Here is an 18,083-nt window from a genome sequence, read left to right as displayed (position 1 = left end):
TCACTCTGCCAATATTTAGCATACTCATTTTATTGATAGTAGATATTTAGTGCAATTTAGTAGCACTGTGGTTTAAGTAATTTTGCCTTGGAAACAATTTCTTTTTTATTTCTATCAGTATCAGTCTGTTTAAAGAAGTCATTTCCTTGTGCTTTGAGCATCTCTCACTAGCCCCTCTCCCTTCCCCCGACCCCCCGCCAAAAAATATATTTACTTTGTCCCGTGGTACAAAATATAGTTCAAATTTATTTAACAAGTGCTTTCTGTTAGCCACCATGCTAAACACCTTGCATGCTGTATCTCTTGAAGTTCCTAACAGGAGCATTCTCACCCCCACTTTACAGCTGGGGAGGGCAGGGATGTGCCTGGGGCTCTCTGCGGTAAGAGAGGGGGTGGGAGGTCTGTGCCAGGTTTCCCAGCAGCAAAGCTTATGGCCTCTGTTGTTTTGTCTCAGGTCTTGTATTATCTGATGGTTACATTTGGGAGGTAATACTCCCTGGATCCAAATGCTAAGTCTAAGCCCAGGTTTTTCACTCTTTTCTGATTCCTTTTGTCAAATTTCCTGCACAAACTGTGCCTAATTTATTTAACCTGTTCTGGTCACCCCGGGAATATGGCACATTAAAGCTGGACTAGACACTGAAATCGGCTCCTCACCAAACGTGTGACTGCCAAAGTGATCTGAATGCCCACTACATGCAAAAGAGGCATATTTGCTACACTATTTAGGGGGTTGAGGTGGATAATTGAAAGATTTGTGTGGTCCAGTTCAAGTTGTTTACTCTTAGTTCATGTTGAAAACTTAAGAACGTGGCTGTGTCCCTAAGCAGAAGGTCGTTTCATTTGGCTTGGCTGTTACATGAGTAGACACACAAAAAGAAGTTCAGGCTCACTGCTGTCTTTGTCTTGCCTTTTCAGCTCTGACTTCCCACTTTTGTTTTGAATAATTGTAAAATCCATCTTTCAAAAATAGCATTATCATGTAGATGCACTCCCAAAATAGTAGTGTTTATCAGAGCCGTGTGAAAGGGACAAATGCACGGGTGTTTCCCCGCTAAAAATTGTTGCGTATAATTTGGTGTGCCAGACCCTTCCTCTGCTTCTTCCAGTGGTTGCTAAATTCTCTCATGCTTTCCAGTTTTAAAATGTTGAAACAGAGTCGATCCCCTCGTTAGGGTGAGTTCTGACTCGGTACTAGACTGAGCTCCAACACAAAGGGTCCTCCCTGCCTGCACGCTGTCCCTCTGCATATGCCTCACTTGGCTAATGTTTCATTAAATTAAAGGGAGGACCCACCCACGTACAATACAGCGTGAACGGTGCCTAGGGGATGCAACACTGAGACTGGGAGGGAACACAGCTGGAAGCCAGCACAGGGATTTTTTCAGTGTCAGAGATTCCTACATTAAAATACCAGGAGGGTCAATTCTACCAGTATATCTGCCAGATTTCTAACTGGGCAGCAGTGTCACTGCCGTCAGTCAATGAGCAGCACTGACTGCTCTTGTCGGCTCCTCTGCAGGTCCTGCTGGCTCACACGAGAGAAACTAGGGTGGGCATGGGAACTCTACTGGGAAGCAGTGCTCAGGAGGGATGGCAGAGGGCTGCCCTAAAATTGTACATCACATTGTAGAAATGGTATCCGATCCCAATTATAGCCGTTAGGGACTATATCAACATGGACAAAACATATACTCAGAATTCCCTTATGGTCCAAAGCTACTACCTACATGGAAGACGACAGTTTAAATGAAGGTAAAAATGTGACGCTTGGGAGTTTCGTCATTTGAAAATAAGTCACACTTCCATTCTTAAAAATAAATAAGAATCAACACACTGAAGTCACTGCCCTTTGAACGTGGCTCAGGCTGGTGGCCAGCAGACCAGGGACTGACGCAGCTTGGAGATAGGTCGCAGCTCTCGAGTCTGTGATAAGGAACAGCCTCCAATAAACTTCATTGTAAAGAATGAGACAAAACAGTGCTGGAATGTTTGTGGTACAGTCCCTGGCTGACGTGGAGTCAGTGGAAAGGGGGAGTACTTACTTCCCCAAATAGACGGGATATACAGATGCTGACAGTCCTTGAGAACGTGAGGAAAACTTGATCGTGTGTGTCTTAATTTTCAAAAAGCTGATAAAGAAACAGATGGCACAAAGAGAAAATCTTTATCTGTCAGTGAACCTGATAACAGCAAATTAGAATTTGCTGGCAAATCAAGAGGCTTTGCCACCATTATCAATGAGAATGAATGTTCCCCATGAAATGGAAAGATTTAAATGAAGAGGACTTGGGGCTGGCAATCAATGCAGCCATGAATATCCTTAGATTGTAATTGCTTTTTATGAAGAGAGACTAATTGGGCATTTTTGTCCAGAAAGCCAAGCTCAGAATTGTTTTCATTGATAGATAAATATACATTGATATAAATACCCAAATCTTAACTTTTTTCCAGTGTGAAAGAATACTTATGCTCTAATAAAAATTGAGTTTGAAATGTTTGTTTTGCAGTAGTATTTGGGAAAGTTGAGGGCTTTGTGTGTCAATAACACTAATAATAAATGAAAGTGTTCTATAGTTGCTTCATTTGTTACAGATAAAAGAATAATCAATACACTGGTCAACTTTGTTAGTAAAAAAATGCAAACTAAAGATGTTTCATATCTAATGTTAGAAAAAAATGCTTAATGCTGGAAAGCTCAGTGAAATAGCTACATTTTAATTATTTAAGACAGTATAAATTGGTAACTCTTAGACAAAGAAAAACAACTAGAATTACGTCAGGCCATGAAAATGTATATACCCTTTGACTCATTGCTGGGAATTTATAAAAAAATAAACAAAAAAATGGAAAAGCTCTATGCAGTAATGGCAACAAACTGGAAACAACTGTCTAGTGAGGGGACTGGGTAACTCAGGTTTTTAAGTTGACAGTTTAAGTGGACTTTATAGCAGCATTTAATTATTTTTAAAAGCAAGTTACAGCATTGTATTTACATAGTAATTAACATTTTAGAGAAATGATGCATGTGGAAAAGATGAAGTGAATGTATAATTGTTACCAGTGGTAAAATCAGATGTGAATTTTTCTCATTTGCCATATTTTCATGTATATCAAGAAATTATTTCTATTATGAGATGTGTAAATCTTTAAGTTTAAAATAATTTGACATGCATGTCTAAAAAAACTGCTGAATGTGAGAATGTAGGGAAAGGTTCTTACTCCGTGATTCCTTTTATCCCTGTAAACACTCTGCTTGGCTAACATGAAATGTGCGTGTGCTGCTGCGTAAAGCTTTCTAGTCAACCAAATGCCCCACGTGCCCGTGTGTCTCCACACCAGACAAAGCCCCAGGAAGAACAGTGGTTCTTTTACCCCTAGCTGAGCACGTACTGTACTTCCCCCACATACAAAACATTCATCCACAGAATAGTAAAAAATACATATATATATGGTGCTAGTTCCTAGTATAAGACAATAATTCAATCTAAAAACTTACAGGAAGATAATTAAAATATTTCTACTTTTTAATTGTTATTCATAAAACTGATGACACTGGAATATTTTCATCATCTTCATCAAATGAGTGGTTATGCCTAACATAAAGAACTAGTTATCACTTAAGATAGCATGTTATTTTCACATCATTGCGCTCAGGTTTGGAAACTAATTAAATCTGCTGTCAGCATTCTGTTGCAGAGCTAGGGAGCCCGCTCCTTTAGAATGCTCTAGCAGCTTGATGGCCTTGTCGGAGCTTTCAATATTTCTAAGCAGAGTCTCCAAGCGTCTCTTAATTTTCTTCTGATCTTCAAGTGCACAGCCAATGACTATGGATTGAAACTTCTGATCAACTGGCCCAGGCGGCACCTCAGACGAACACGCACTGTACAGCGACATCAAGTGACTCTTGGCATTTCCCAAATCATTTAGAAACTTACTGACCACCTCATCGATAATCCTGGTGGCGTGCTTTAGGGATTCCTGCTGCTGGGGGTTTCTAATGGTTTCCACTGAAACTTCAACAGTGAGGGTTCGTCCCATCAGACGGTTTGCAGTCAGATTTAATTCTTCTCTTTCTCCTAAACATAAAAAGTTTGAAATACCAATCACTTGAGTCATAAACTCATCTATGTTGAGGGGTTCAGAACAGGCTTCTCCACAATGTGCTACATTGGCATAGGAATTATTTTGAGCTGAAGGCGATCGAGACCCTGAGGGTTCATGAGAAACCCTTACCTCTCCCTTAAAGAATTTAAATTAGGGGGTTTGATCATGGTAAGAATTCTTGCCAGAGATAATTTTTATGACCTATCCACAGGGCAGGGCAAACTTCTAATAACTGAGCATCTCTTTATTGTCCTGCAAATCTCCCTCTCCCCGCTGCAGCCCCAGACGCCCTATCTCGTACCTTAGCTCACATTGTCGAGTATACCTCACTTTACCTTTCTACCTCTACCGCTCATGTATGGGGCGTGTCTCTGACTCTCTCATGTATGTGGGGTTCCCATATGAACGTATGTAATTAAATTTGGTTATTTTTCCATTGTTAATCTGTCTCATGTTGATTTAATTACTAGTCCAGCTGAGAGGATCTAAAAAGGTAAAGAAAAATTTCTTCCTACCCAAAAAATGTCAAGAACACTAACACATTTATTTGTGGCTAAATCTATTTTCTGTGGTCACCTCTGCTATGAATTTCCTAAGGGTTAGTTAAAATTAAAACTACAGCATATAAGATTAACTGATGAAGTGCATTGGTTTAGAGAGGGAGGTTGAAGAGTACCTTTCCCTGGCCCAGCCAGCGTGGCTCAGTGGTGAGCATCGACCTATGAACCTGGAGGTCACGGTTTGATTCCCGGTCAGGGCATATGATTGATCCCCAGTGTGGGGCGTGCAGGAGGCAGCCAATCAATGATTCTCCCTCATCATTGATGTTCTTATCTTTCTCCCTCTCTCTGAAATCAAAAAAATAAAAAGAATCCCTTTCCCTGAAAGTCTGTATACATGGAATACCAGATGACTTCTCAAGTGGCCATGTTTGCCAAGTCTGGGCAGGTATGTGTTTGTAGCTGGGATGGAGATCAGGTCTTACCACTGCGTGAACAGTGAGCATAACCAGGTTTTGTGCCGGTTAAGGCTGCAGAGAGATGTCCTGCACCTCTCCAAAGGATGTGCACGGAGGGGAGGAAAAATAATTGCCACTCTATCTTTCTGAGTTCTTGTCTGAGAATAAAAGATTAACAAGGACAAAAATACAGAAGTTTATTAACATGTATAACTCACGTATACATGGAAAACCGAGGAACTCTCCGATGGCTCCGCCACCACCTGAAATACCATCTTCAGCTGAAGACAAAAGATGCTGGGGAGGGAAGGAAGCCAGTTATGGGAGGTGACCAGGAAAAGCAAGGTAAAGAGAATAAGATTTAACTACAGTCAGCACCTTCTCCATTGATAAAAGTCCTTGTGACTCACAGTCCCCTCCCTGGCATAGAGAGGGAGACACCCTTACATGTGGAAAGTTGCTCTATAAATGTAAACTTCTCTTAGAAAAGGATAACTTCTCTGTTTCCAGAGCTTCTCTTGCGTCTGCAGTTTCTCAAAAATAATCAGCTCAAAATATCCTTGTGCCAAAGCGGCATATTTTGGGGTGGCATATTCTGCATGTTTATCAGAATACAATGCCCCAATTTGGGCTGAGAAAAAAAACCATGAAAGTGGTGAAAAGCTGGCTGAAAATTAGGCCTCAACTGCACCCCCTCAAGACAAATTTAAGACGGCCAGTGGTCTAAGTCTCAGCCAGCACCCAGAGGCAATGATGGGAAAAGGGACTCTGTCAGCACCTCATTATTTATATGAAAACGTCAGCAATCCCCTACGTCCTTTCTAATTCATTGATCTTTGGAGGGAAGTTCTGTGACTTCCTAATTCGTTGATCTTTGGCCAGGATGGCGAAGAGATCCAACCCCATTGTGGACTCTGGAGGTAGACTGCTCACGTACTGCACAGCTACCTGGCCCACTAGCTTGTTCTGTGAAGGAAGCACCAAATTAGGAAGGTCATCACCAGCAATCACAAATCAAGCTGACCTGTTCCTCCAGGGCAGTCATGCTTTTCATATGAAAATGATGGCACGTTTTTTACATTAATGGGGTTTTATTTGGCTTGTAGTTTATTTTCTTGCATTTTCTCCCTTCCCATCTCACCTTTTCCCTATGCTTTTTTTTTATAAGGTTACTTTTTATTTTTAATGTATTTTGTTGATTTCTTACAGAGAGGAAGGGAAAGGGACAGTTAGAAACATCGATGAGAGAGAAACATCCATCAGCTGCCTCCTGCACATCCCCTACTGGGGATGTGCCCACAACCAAGGTACATTCCCATGACTGGAATCGAACCTGGGACCCTTCAGTCTGCAGGCCAAAGCTCTATCCACTGAGCCAAAGCGCTTATGACTTCCCTATGCTTTTTAAAAAGATATGTTTTTATTGATTTCAGAAATGAAAGGAAGAGGGAGAGAGAGACAGAAACATCAATGATGAGAGAGAATCATTGATTGGCTGCCTCCTGCACACCCCACACTGCGGATCGAGCCCGAAACCCTATGTCCTGACCAGGAATTGAACCGTGACCTCCTGGTTCACAGGTCAACACTCAATCACTGAGCCACTCCAGCCTGGCTCCCTCTGCTTTTAATTCTACGTTCCAGTAACTTCGATAGAACTTAAGTTCTATACTTGGCCTTATTGCTTGGAGGCAGCTTTTCTGCAAAGGAGCTTGGAGGCCTTTTTCCATCACGTCCGGCCTCGGCCTGGGCTGGGGAGTACAGTGGGAGAATGATCTCTTGTAATAAACTGACAGCTGCAGCTGCTGCCTGCGGCTCACACTGAATGCTGAAATCCGGTGTGCTCATACCACAAGTCAAGCAAAAACTGACCCACGCTTATCACAAACCCCACAGAGGGTGTAAAAGACGAGCCCCCGTCCTTGGAACCAGCTCTCACCATCGCTGATCTGCCTCATGTCCTGGCTGTTCTGGATACTGTGGATCATTTCCAGGAGGATTTCTCTCTCTTGCTCAATGGCAGTTGCTGCTTCTCTTAAAGCTTCCACCCTATAAATAGAGAAAAACAGCAGTTACTGCATGGACGATCAGTGGTCCTCACCCTTCCGTCATTCAATTCAAGTTTAAAGATTATTAGGAAGACTTTTCAAGATGTCTTTATTCCTTTTATTTTTTATCCTTTCATTTTTATGTTCTTTTTAAATCCACTTACCCCACTCCCATTTCCCTCCCTGCTCTATTTAGTGGTTATCTGTTTGCTCTTGCAAAAATATGTATTTGTGTATTCATGTTCTCATGTTCAGCATTATTTTATTAAGAACCATCTAATCAGTAGCTTCTAAATGTTGCCCAATTCTCCACATGTATATCCACCTGATTTTACCTCCCAGTAGAGACACTCCCCTTGTCCCTCAGCTATTCACCACCACAAACAACACTTCAATGAATACATGCCCTTTAAAAACCTGCATGAGGGCAGAACTGCTGAGACAAAGGGTGTGTGTACCTTCACTTGACTCAGTACGAGGACTGCTCTCTAGAATGGCCATACCAGGTCATACTTCTGGCAGCAAAACACAGGAGTCCCTATATCCCCACAACCCTACCAATACTCAGCATTTTCCAATTTTCTAACTCTTTATTGACAGTAAGTGTAATGATATCTCAATACTTAATTTACATTTATTTCATTAATAATTTCAGACATCTTTTTGTATCCTTGTTAGCCTATTCATAGCCTTTGCCTGTTTTCTTTTTTAAACAGGGGTTGCTGTCCTCTTGTTGATTTGCATACTCAAGATATGAATCCCTTGTTGGTTACAGATAATGCAACCATCTTCTCCCATCCTATCATAATATATTAACGCTGGGATACCCTTCACTGAACAGAGATCCTTATTTTGAAATGATCAAGTTCATCTTTTCCTGGTTTTGTTTTGCCTTATGATTTATGCTTCTGAAATTTTTTTTCAGGGTCTCCCCATCCCTAGGTTTTGGTCTACATTTCCTTCTATTAACTCTATCATTTTACCTTTATCCTATTTATATCTTTTCCTTTTTTAAAAATCCTCACCCGAGGACATGTTTATTGATTTTTAGAGATGGAAGAAAGGAGGGAGGGAGGGAGGGAGGAAAGGAGGAGAGAGAGAGAGAGAGGAGAGATGTGTGTGGGAGGGAAGGAGGGAGAGAGGGAGGGAGGGAGGGAGAGGGAGAGGGAGAGGGAGGGAGGGAGGGAGGGAGAGAGAGAGAGAGAGAGAGAGACATTGAGCAGCTGCCTCCCATATGCGCCATAACAGGGAATGGAACCCATACCTTCTTCTGGTGTATCAGATGATGCTCCAACTGAGCCACTGGCCGGGGCTCCTATTAACCCATCTAGAACCCACCTTTATATGTAGTTAGGTAAGGATATTGTTTTATTTTTCTCCCCATAGTGACTTTTTTCTCCAACATGATCCACCAAAAATCTATTTATCCCCCAGTGATTTGTAGATGGTCTACATCTGAAATCTCTATTCCATTGACTGTTCTTACACAAATACCCACTTTGAAAAATAGCACCTGCCCTGACCGGTGTGGCTCAGTTGGTTCTTGGTCAGGGAACATGCCTGGGTTGCAGCTCAATCCCCAGTAGGGGGCGTGCAGGAGACAGCCAATGGATGTTTTGCTCTCATATCATGTTTCTCTTTCTTTCCCTTCCTCTCTTTAAAAATCAATAAAAAATTTTTAAAAATTAATTAAAAAATAGCACCAGTCTTATAATATGCCTTAATATTCGGTAGGAACAGCCTCTTAATCTTTTTTAAAGAAAACTTATCTATTTAGATTTTTATTCTTCCATGTAAACTCTAGAATAAGTGTATTGGGTTTTTTTAAAAAAAAACGGGCAAATCTGACATCTTTCTAATACTGTATCGTCATTCCATGCAAAAACATGATATATCTCCATTTATTCAGATCCTCTTCTATATTCTTTATTAGAGTTTTGAAGTATTCTTTATTTTTCTTTCGGGAGCCACTACTTGGAACTGCACATTGTAGGTGGTGATTTCATCTGGTGATGAAGTATTCTTAACTAGATGCCTGGTGCACAAAATTCGTGCGTGGGTAGGGTCCCTAGGCCTGACTGGCGATCAGGGCCGATTGGGGCCTTCTGGCTGCTGGCCGGGACCTTCCTTCCCCGGTTGCTGGCCAGGGCCTTCCTTCGTTCCATGCCATCCGCTGGTGGTCAGCACATATCATAGCGAGCGATCAAACTCCTGAGGGGACACTTTGCATATTAGCCTTTTATATATATATAGACTAGAGGCCCGGTGCATGAAAATTCGTGCACTTGTGGGGGAGGGCCCCTCAGACCGGCCTACACCCTCTCACAGTCCGGGACCCCTCAGGGGATTCCAACTGATGGCTTAGGCCCCCTTCCCGGGGGACTGGGCCTAAGCTAGCAGTCAGACATCCCTCTGGCAGCCCAGGAGCCCTCAGGGGATGTCCAACTAACGGGTTAGGCCTGCTCCCCTTAGTGCTACCACAGAGGCGGGAGAAGCTCTTGCCACTGCCACTGCGCTGGCCAGCCACGAGCCGGCTTCTGGCTGAGCGGCACTCCCCTTATGGAAGTGCACTGATCACCAGGGGGTAACTCCTGCGTTGAGCGTCTGCCCCCTGGTGGTCAGTACTCATCAAAGTGAACAGTCATTCTGCCAATAGGGTCAATTTGCATATTACCCTTTTATTATATAGGAAGGATGGTAGTCTTGTGGACTCTTCAGTGTTCTAGATAGTTTGTGGATATTGTTGCTACTGTGAATAATATATTTTTAATGATATTTTTTAGTTGGTTATTTCTGGTTAGAGAAATGTTATTTTTCTAGTTTCATCTTTTAGCTGGCAACCATGACTTATACTTAATTTTAATGGTTTGTCTTTTGATTCTATTGGTTTTTCTTTTCTAGATTGATGATCATAAAATGATAGTTTTTATCTCTTCCTTTTCAATGCTATTAGCTAGTTTTCTTTTTTTATTTTAGAGAGTAGGAGAGAGAAATATCAATTTGACATTCCACCTATCCATGCACTCACTGGTTGATTTTGTATGTGCCCTGACCGGGGATCGAATCCGCAACCTTAGCATATCAGGATGGCGCTCTAACCAACTGAGCTACTCCACCAGAGCTATTAGCTCCTACTTTTCTTTATATAATACTGACTACAGTCCTCTAGTACTGTAAGCAATTGTAAGAGAAGGCATCTTTGCCTTTTCCCAAATTTAAAGGGAATGCCTCTGTTGGTTTTGGTACAGAGCCATGACCAGGCTATAGAAGTACTACTTTCCCCAACTATATACATCCATGTACTTATTACTACGCATATGCATGAACACACCCAGTCATGTGGAATCATGAGAGCAAGAAAAAGAAATTCTGTATATTTAAAGTGCACTGTTTCCAGGGCACTTTCTTGCTATATATTACCCTACAATTACACAAGCTGCCAACCTTTCCAAAATAAACAGTAACAGATCTATCCCCAGTATCCAGATGGTCTTAGAAACCCAAGATCACTGAAGATCTAATCCTGACTGCTGCCTGAAGTGGGCCCAGAAGGAACAACCTCACCAATGTTTTAGCATGTGTCCATTCCTTATAAGGATCCCCCCTCCTCACCCCAACCACACATATGCCTTTTCCCCAACAGTCACCCACCTGTTACACCCCAAAATAGCACTCATAAGCAGAAATGTCACAGGGTCCCTTTACTCATCAAGATACTAAATATATGTTGGACTTTGCATTTATAAAAGCCAGTAAAAGCAAAGAGCTGGAAAGAATCTTACTACATAATATGGCTAGGAAACAATGAAAATTAATAATCTATAAAATAGGAATAATGCAGTATCAGGCCTTCTTCTAGCACCATTCATGATGTACTTACACATTTTACATTTGCAAACTCTCAGATAAACTAGGGCCTAGTACACATGAAAGAGACTGAGTTGGCACTAATATGAAATATTTATGCTAAAAACGCAAACCATGACTCTAGTATTTAAATGAACCATGGTCTACAGATGAACCATGTGACTGGTACCTGAGAAGATTCTAAAGAAGAGATTAATTTCTTAACACTCGAGTTTACATTCAAATGGCAGGTGATAAAGAATTGGAAGTTTTTCTAAAAAAGGACACTTCATTTACAACAGCAAGTTACAACAGTATGTTCATGGTGTTGTTAACAAAAAATGGTTTAAAGGAGACATTCTAGAAAAAAATATAACCTGTCCCATGAAGAAGTATTTTGTTATTAAACAAGACCAAATATAAAGGAAATTAGATGGAACTTTTATGGGTTTCCCCCTCACCACCCCCACCACAACCCCCAACCCCTTCTACCCCACCCCCGCCACCACAGACTAGAAATGGACAGGGCTTTTTCCCTGTGAAAAACAGATTTCATCTTTTACAGAACTTCTTATGTATATTTTCACATATGCCTTTTTCATATCATAGCAAAGGTAAAATGTCAGTCTTCAGAACCAAAGTTTTTTTGTTAGTTTTTGGCATCCTTGACCTTTCATTTGCTATTCCCTCCTCTGCGACCTTCCTTATCTTTGACCCTTGTCCACTGGTGGAACTTTTTCAAAACCCAATCCTTTGCACAGGAACTGTTTCCTTAAAAACTGACCCCCCTCTTCCCCACCCCCCGCTTGAGAAGCATTGGTTAGTGCTTCCCTTGGCACTACTGTACATCTGTCTAGTGTATGGACAATATTGTATTTTTAATTTTTTCTTTTAAAAAGCTGTACCCAGATCTCTACTTAGCTTGTTTAAGTAAATTTGTACTGTTTTTCAGCTACTGGTATCTTAAATACAACTCGTATAATCTACCTTTCTTCTAGTTCTAGAAAATTGTAAGCCACTGTATCTTTGAATATTCCCTGTCCTCCACTCCATTATTTTCTTCTGGAACTCTGGGTAGACACTGTTGGACTCTCTCACTTTATCCTTCATGGTTGTTTTTTTAACACATCATTCGACAGCACTTTTCTTGGCAGAGAGGGCAGTTCTGTTTTCACTAACAGATCGTGGAAGCAGCCACACGTCCAAATTGGGGAAGGACCTATCCTCACATCAAGGCCGGCCTGGGCTGTGCTTCTGGGAAACTCCCTGCATGAGATCACAACTAAGCAGGCTTTCACCACAGTAAACTGCAGTCAGAATATTCACACAAGGACAGAACTGAACGGCTCTTATCCTCAGCTAGTCCTCACGTCTCCGACACCCTGCAGGTGTCGGCAGCCTGGGGATCAGAGCACCAAGTCGGGAGACTTAGAAGAGACCGAACAGCGATTTCCCCTGACTGGGCCTGCTCCCCGCCAGCTAATACAGGGCAGTGGGCACCGCAAGGGCTTCCAGTCCAGCTGTTCGAACCCTGAGTAGTTACTGAAACTCTCCTCGCCTCAATTTTCCTCATCCATGAAACAGGGATAACGAGATGGTGGTTGTGACTGAACCAAGTAAAGCAAGTAAACAAGTTTTCACAGTGACTGACAACATCAACTAAAAAAATATATACATGAGTAGAGATATATGCAATGGGCCCAGAATGGGTGCTGGTGAACATCATGAACTTGGGCTTATAAATAACAAGAATTTGTGTTTTCATAAAGAGGCGTGAAAATGGCAAGTGCTCCTATCATGGATTTATTTGAAAGAATTTCTAAAACGGGTTCTTAAAATCATGTCTCTCTTCAGAGACGTCAATGGGGGGAAAAGGAGACATATATACCTTAAACAATAAAAATTTAAAAAAAAATCATATGTCTCTTCGGAGAGGTCAATATGGGGGAAAAGGAGACATATATAATACTTTAAACAATAAAGAATTTTAAAAAAATCGTGTCTCTTATTCAGTACTCTTGTATCTAAAAAATACTACGATGATCACTCATATTTTAGGCAATGTAAAATTTTGAAGGGTTTTCCTGATCATAACCAAAATATTAAATGACATTCACTACCGAGACACTTTGGTGTAGAAAGTGTGAGGAGCTACTGTGAGTAGTAGCTCCTCACGCTACTGTCGGTCCCTCTGGATTCAGATCCCTCATTTCCAAGAGAGATAACATCTGCCCTCCTAGCCAAAGGGTTTTTAAGGTTCAAATCACAATGTTTATGAAAAGTGCTCTTTTAAATTATAGGCTGTTGTACATTAACTATGGTGCCATCTTGTTTGATGACTCCTTGGACACTGCCACACCCTAAGAAACTTTTGAGCAACCAGAAACTTTCCGGCCAACAAATGATCCATATCACCCACTTCGCTCACCCAACCCTCCATGTAAGCCACTGCAAATGGCTGATAAGAGGGAGAAGGAGCCACAATATGATCAGTGTGGGGAAATGTGTGAACAGCCAATCTCCCATCCTGTCATCAAGCCCTGTGCCCTTCTCCACAACCCACACCCCATCTTCACCATCCAGAGCTGACAAGGAGCTCCACAATACCTGGCACAGAGTGGGCGTTCAATATTTACTGAATTAAACACCAATTTAAATGGAGTTTTCACTTCTTTCAGTAAAATCATATATTCATCCTTACACTATTCCCACATTTTAAAATATGACATATTTAAGAAAACTAGTAATGAAGTATTAAGCTCTATAGCTAGTCTTCCTGGGTTCTAGCTATGTGACCTTGCACAAGACTTAAGTTTCAATTTCCCACCTGGAGAATGGAGGCATGGGGTCTGGTATATAGTCAGTGCTCATTAAATGAATGTTAGCATGCATTATTTATAATTACAATAACTTAAGCATGGTGTTATGCGCCACTGATGAATGCAAAAAACAAACACCACTTAAAATAGGTAATAAAACCAGGAGATAAAGGAATCACCTTCTTAGAAGAAGTTGAAAAAGATAAGCTAGTGCCCCGGTAAAATGTTAGAAACAAATTACATATGAATATTATGTTTTCTTTTTAAAAATTCACCTTGTAGACATAATTCTTCTAGTTTTTAACAGTGTAGTGCTGTGACTTTGTCCAGGCATTAGCATTTCTATTTTTACTTATTCTCTAAAACACTTCCATAGTTAACATTAATGTTAATATTACTTATTTTTTAAAGAAAGAAACAAAGCTTACAAAAGTCTAAAATGATGAAGAAAGTCCTTACAATGAACAATTCAACATATATTAATCAATCTTACCTCCTCAGCTCAAGGGTTAATTTAAAAAGTTATAGTTTAGCCCTAGCCGGGTTGGAGCATCTTCCCATATACCAAAAGGTTTTGGGTTCGATTCCCAGTCAGGGCAATGCCAAGGTTTCGGGTTTAATCCCTGGTCTGGGCGCACATACTAGAGGCAACTGATCGATGTTTCTCTCTCTCTCTCTCTCAAAATCAATTAAAAAACAAAACATATCCTTGGGAAGATTAAAAAAAAGAAAGTTACAGTTTAATCACCTGTATACAGTAATCAGAATTCATGTTATATTAATCAATATTAGACTATAATAAACTCAAATCCAGAGGCTTTCTTTTAGAGATGAGTTCTTGACATAAAAAAAAAGTACTATTACTTTAGAGAGAGGAAGGGAGAGAGAGAGAAACATCAATGTAAGAGAGAAATATCAGATCAGTTAGTAGTCTCCCAAACACACCTGGACTGGGATGAGTGAAACCTGCAACCTGGGCATGTACCCTGATTTGGAATCAAACCCAGCACCTATTAGTGTATATACAGGTCAACGCTGCAACCAGCTGAGAACCTGGCTTTCTGTACCTACCGCACATGAGGCATTAATTCCAGTTTGAGGACAATGACTCAGCTTGGAGAAGGAGGGGCAATGACCTCATTGCTTTAAGGAAACATCCTTTCTTTCTGATCAGGGAAGAGAACCCCCCAAATGGTTGAGAACGCACCCTCAGAGCTCTAAAGACCTGGGGAGGCGTGCGAGTTTCTTGTTATGCTGCTACATAGAAGGAACTACTGTCCAGAGGGACACTGAGTAGCTGAGGCCACTGATCTCTAGCTGTGCTCCACTTTGTCTGGGGGTTGATGTAAAAGTGTTAGTGTTAAAAGTAATGGAGAAGCGTTGCTTTTTTCTTGTTTTCTTTGTCTCATTTGCAGCAGAACCCCAGAAAGTGGTTTTGGCTCTGGTTTCTCTAACTGTTGCCATCCATGGAATCACTGTGGGTGGAGAATTCCTCATATTCGGACTCCTTTCCTGGGGTAGTAACACATGCCTCATTCGCTAAGATAAACGCACGGTGGTTATTAAAGCACGGACTTGGGGAATAGACACCTCTTCTTGGTTTGCTGTATTAACTCAGGGAGATAAAGAAATGATGAAATGCTTCTTAGAAGGTTTGGCTCACACACTCCTTCATCCACCCAGCGCCTGGTGAGAACTATGGGGGAAACCCTGTGTAGTTCCCGGAGGCTGCGGGTGCCTTCATGAGATTTCATTTAACTCCGCTTGCACACAATTTCCACAGCAGCCAGGAATCACACAAATGGCTTCCTACACTGTTAAAGGAAAGAAACATTTCCAAATGTAATATGACTTACTCAGAAATTCTATACAAGCCCACCACTACCTTAACTAGTTAATAACACCGTCATCAGTTAGGAGGCAAAAACTCATCTCATCCTCTGGGGCCAGTGACCGGCGCCTGGAAGAAGGTGCACAATGAACGCTGAGGGACTAGTGAGGGCTGAAGGCAGGATGGCGGGGAAAGCTGGAAGCGGCAGGGTCTAAATCCAGATCCCCAGTCGCCGGTCCCCCAGCAGGCCCTCACGTGTCCTCCTCCTCCTGGCCAGCCCTTGCTATCGGAGGAGTTCCTGGCTTTTTAAATTTTTTTGCTCTGAAGTGTCTGGGAGCAAAGAAACTGATCATCCCCATCACGGACCGCTCAACTGCTGCCTCTGTTAATAATGCATAAAAAGGTCACGACTAAGTTGAAAACACGTGGAGGACCGTACACCGGCCCCCAGAAGGTTCCAGAAGTTCTGGGGACCGGACTGCCACCGTCCCTGCTCGCAAATGACGTCACTTTCCCCGTCTCCGCTTTTCCTCTGCTCGGACCGCTGGCTCTGTTAGGGAGCACGTGGCCGCCGGTGGGGCGGGCGGGCGCTCGCACGGTTCTCCTTAGATCGAATGCGCTTCCTCTCGGACGAGGAGTGGGACCCCCCCGCCCCCGCCCCAAAACACACTGCACCGCGTCCCGGACACCAGACTGCGGCCGGCCGGCGCCGGCACCCCGCGCCCGCCCCGCGCACCTGAGCTCCAGCTGGTCCAGGCTCTCCAGCAGGCGGCTGGAGCGGTCGGCCATGGAGGAGGAGCGGCAGAAGCGGCCCTCGTTGGCTTTCGCGTTGATCTTCGCCTGAGCCATCGGAGCTCCGCGGCGGGCAGCCAAGAGGTCACCGGCCTCTCCGGCGGCGGCGAGTGGAGAGCGGCGGCCGCAGCGTCGCAGGCACCCGGGCTTCCGCCTCCCTCTGACGCCGCGGGGGGCGGCCGGGAGGAGCCCGGGCCCGCCGCCGCCGCCGCGTGGCCAAACAAGGGCAGGCGCGCCGCCCAGGCCCGGGGCTCTTTGCCGGCCGGGGCCCTCGCCGCGCACGGGCCGGGGTGGGCTCTGGGAGCCTGAGGGGCGAAGCCGGGCGGCGGCCGAGCCCCCCCCTGGAGGGGCGGCCGCGGAGGCGAGGCCCCTGCTCGGCGGACCCCGCAACACCGGCCGCTGAGGAGACGCACACCACACCCCTCCCCCGGCGGCCCGACCCTCCGCGCAGCCCGAGGTTCTGATCGCCCCCACGCGAAGGGACCTAGCGGTGGACTGTGGGTGGACCGCTCAGAGATGGCTTCGCTTAGTTCCTCCCCGCCCCCATGATCCACAGCAAAAACCAAAGCGCTGCAGTCCCCGGGTGCGCGGAGAAAGGTCCCTTGGGGAAGAGAGGGCGTTTGGCCTCCGCTCCTGGGCCGCTCCTGGCCTGCGCCCCTGCGCCCCTTTCCCGAGAGGAGGAGGACAGCCTGGACAGCACCGCCGAAGGAATAGGGAAAGGAAAAACAGACCCGACTTCCGCAAGCGGAATTTACTTCATTTCAAACCCATTCCAAGGGAGGGATTTTTAATGAGCTTTTTCCCCCCTATTAAAAATTATTCTAGTTGGAATTTTTTTAATATATATTTTTATTGATTTTTACAGAGAGGAAGGGAGAGGGACAGAGTTAGAAAGATCCATGAGAGAAACATCGATCAGCTGCCTTCTGCACACCTCCTACTGGGGATGTGCCCGCAACCAAGGTCCATGCCCTTGACCGGAATCGAACCTGGGACCCTTCAGTCACAGGCCGACGCTCTATCCACTGAGCCAAACCAGTTAGGGCTCTAGTTGGAATTTTGAGTGAAATAACTGGTAACCATTAAGGCCCATTTTACACCCAATTTACGCAAATCTGTAGAAGTGGAATGGGCTGGGAGTGCAAAGATTTATCTAATTTTGCTCTAGTTGGTTTGGCTCTGGCTGGTTGGGACTGAAGGGTCTGGTTTGGATTCTGGTCAAGGTCATGTACCTCAGCCGAGGCGCATGTGGAAGGCAGCCAATCGGCGTTTCCCTCTCCCTTCCACTCTACTTTTTTTCTTTTTTTTACCTACTTTTAACACTCAGGATTTGCTCCTATTATAGCTCTATGCTTCATCTTGCAAGGATGAGAATGTACAGAGTGCACAGAATGATAGGTAATAGCAGTTTAAAGCTGAATCGCAATCTTTAATCTGAGATCAAAGCCATTTAAATACTTGAACAGAGATGAGGCCCTTAAAACTGGAACCCAATTCCCTCAGACTTCAGTCTCAACACTAATAAACTCTTGGTGTACGGGATTACTTGACCTTGATAAATATATTTTGTCCTGTCATGGCACAAACTTGGAATGCAAATATATTTTGTGTTTGGTTTAAAAGTCTATCCAGTAATTTCAGAATCATCTTAGGCTCTCTTTTTCTCATATGCCAGATCCAAT

General features: G+C 43.5%; 1 protein-coding gene across 1 annotated transcript; it reads right to left on the bottom strand.

The window, feature by feature from the left end:
- Window positions 1-2,698: 2,698 nt before the first annotated feature.
- Window positions 2,699-16,563, bottom strand: BAG2 (BAG cochaperone 2). Its single transcript, XM_081094148.1, has 3 exons — window positions 16,346-16,563; window positions 7,005-7,114; window positions 2,699-4,079 (listed from the first exon to the last, which is right to left on the bottom strand). Exons 1-3 carry the CDS (start codon window positions 16,456-16,458, stop codon window positions 3,667-3,669), a joined length of 636 nt encoding a protein of 211 aa, XP_080950274.1. The 5' UTR covers window positions 16,459-16,563; the 3' UTR covers window positions 2,699-3,666.
- Between the last annotated feature and the right edge of the window lie 1,520 nt (window positions 16,564-18,083).

The sequence above is a fragment of the Myotis nattereri genome, assembly GCF_964212035.1.
Source record: "Myotis nattereri genome assembly, chromosome: 6".
Taxonomy (NCBI): Eukaryota; Metazoa; Chordata; class Mammalia; order Chiroptera; family Vespertilionidae; genus Myotis; species Myotis nattereri.
The sequence above is the reverse complement of the archived record's forward strand: the minus strand, read 5'-3'. Positions and strand labels throughout refer to the sequence as shown.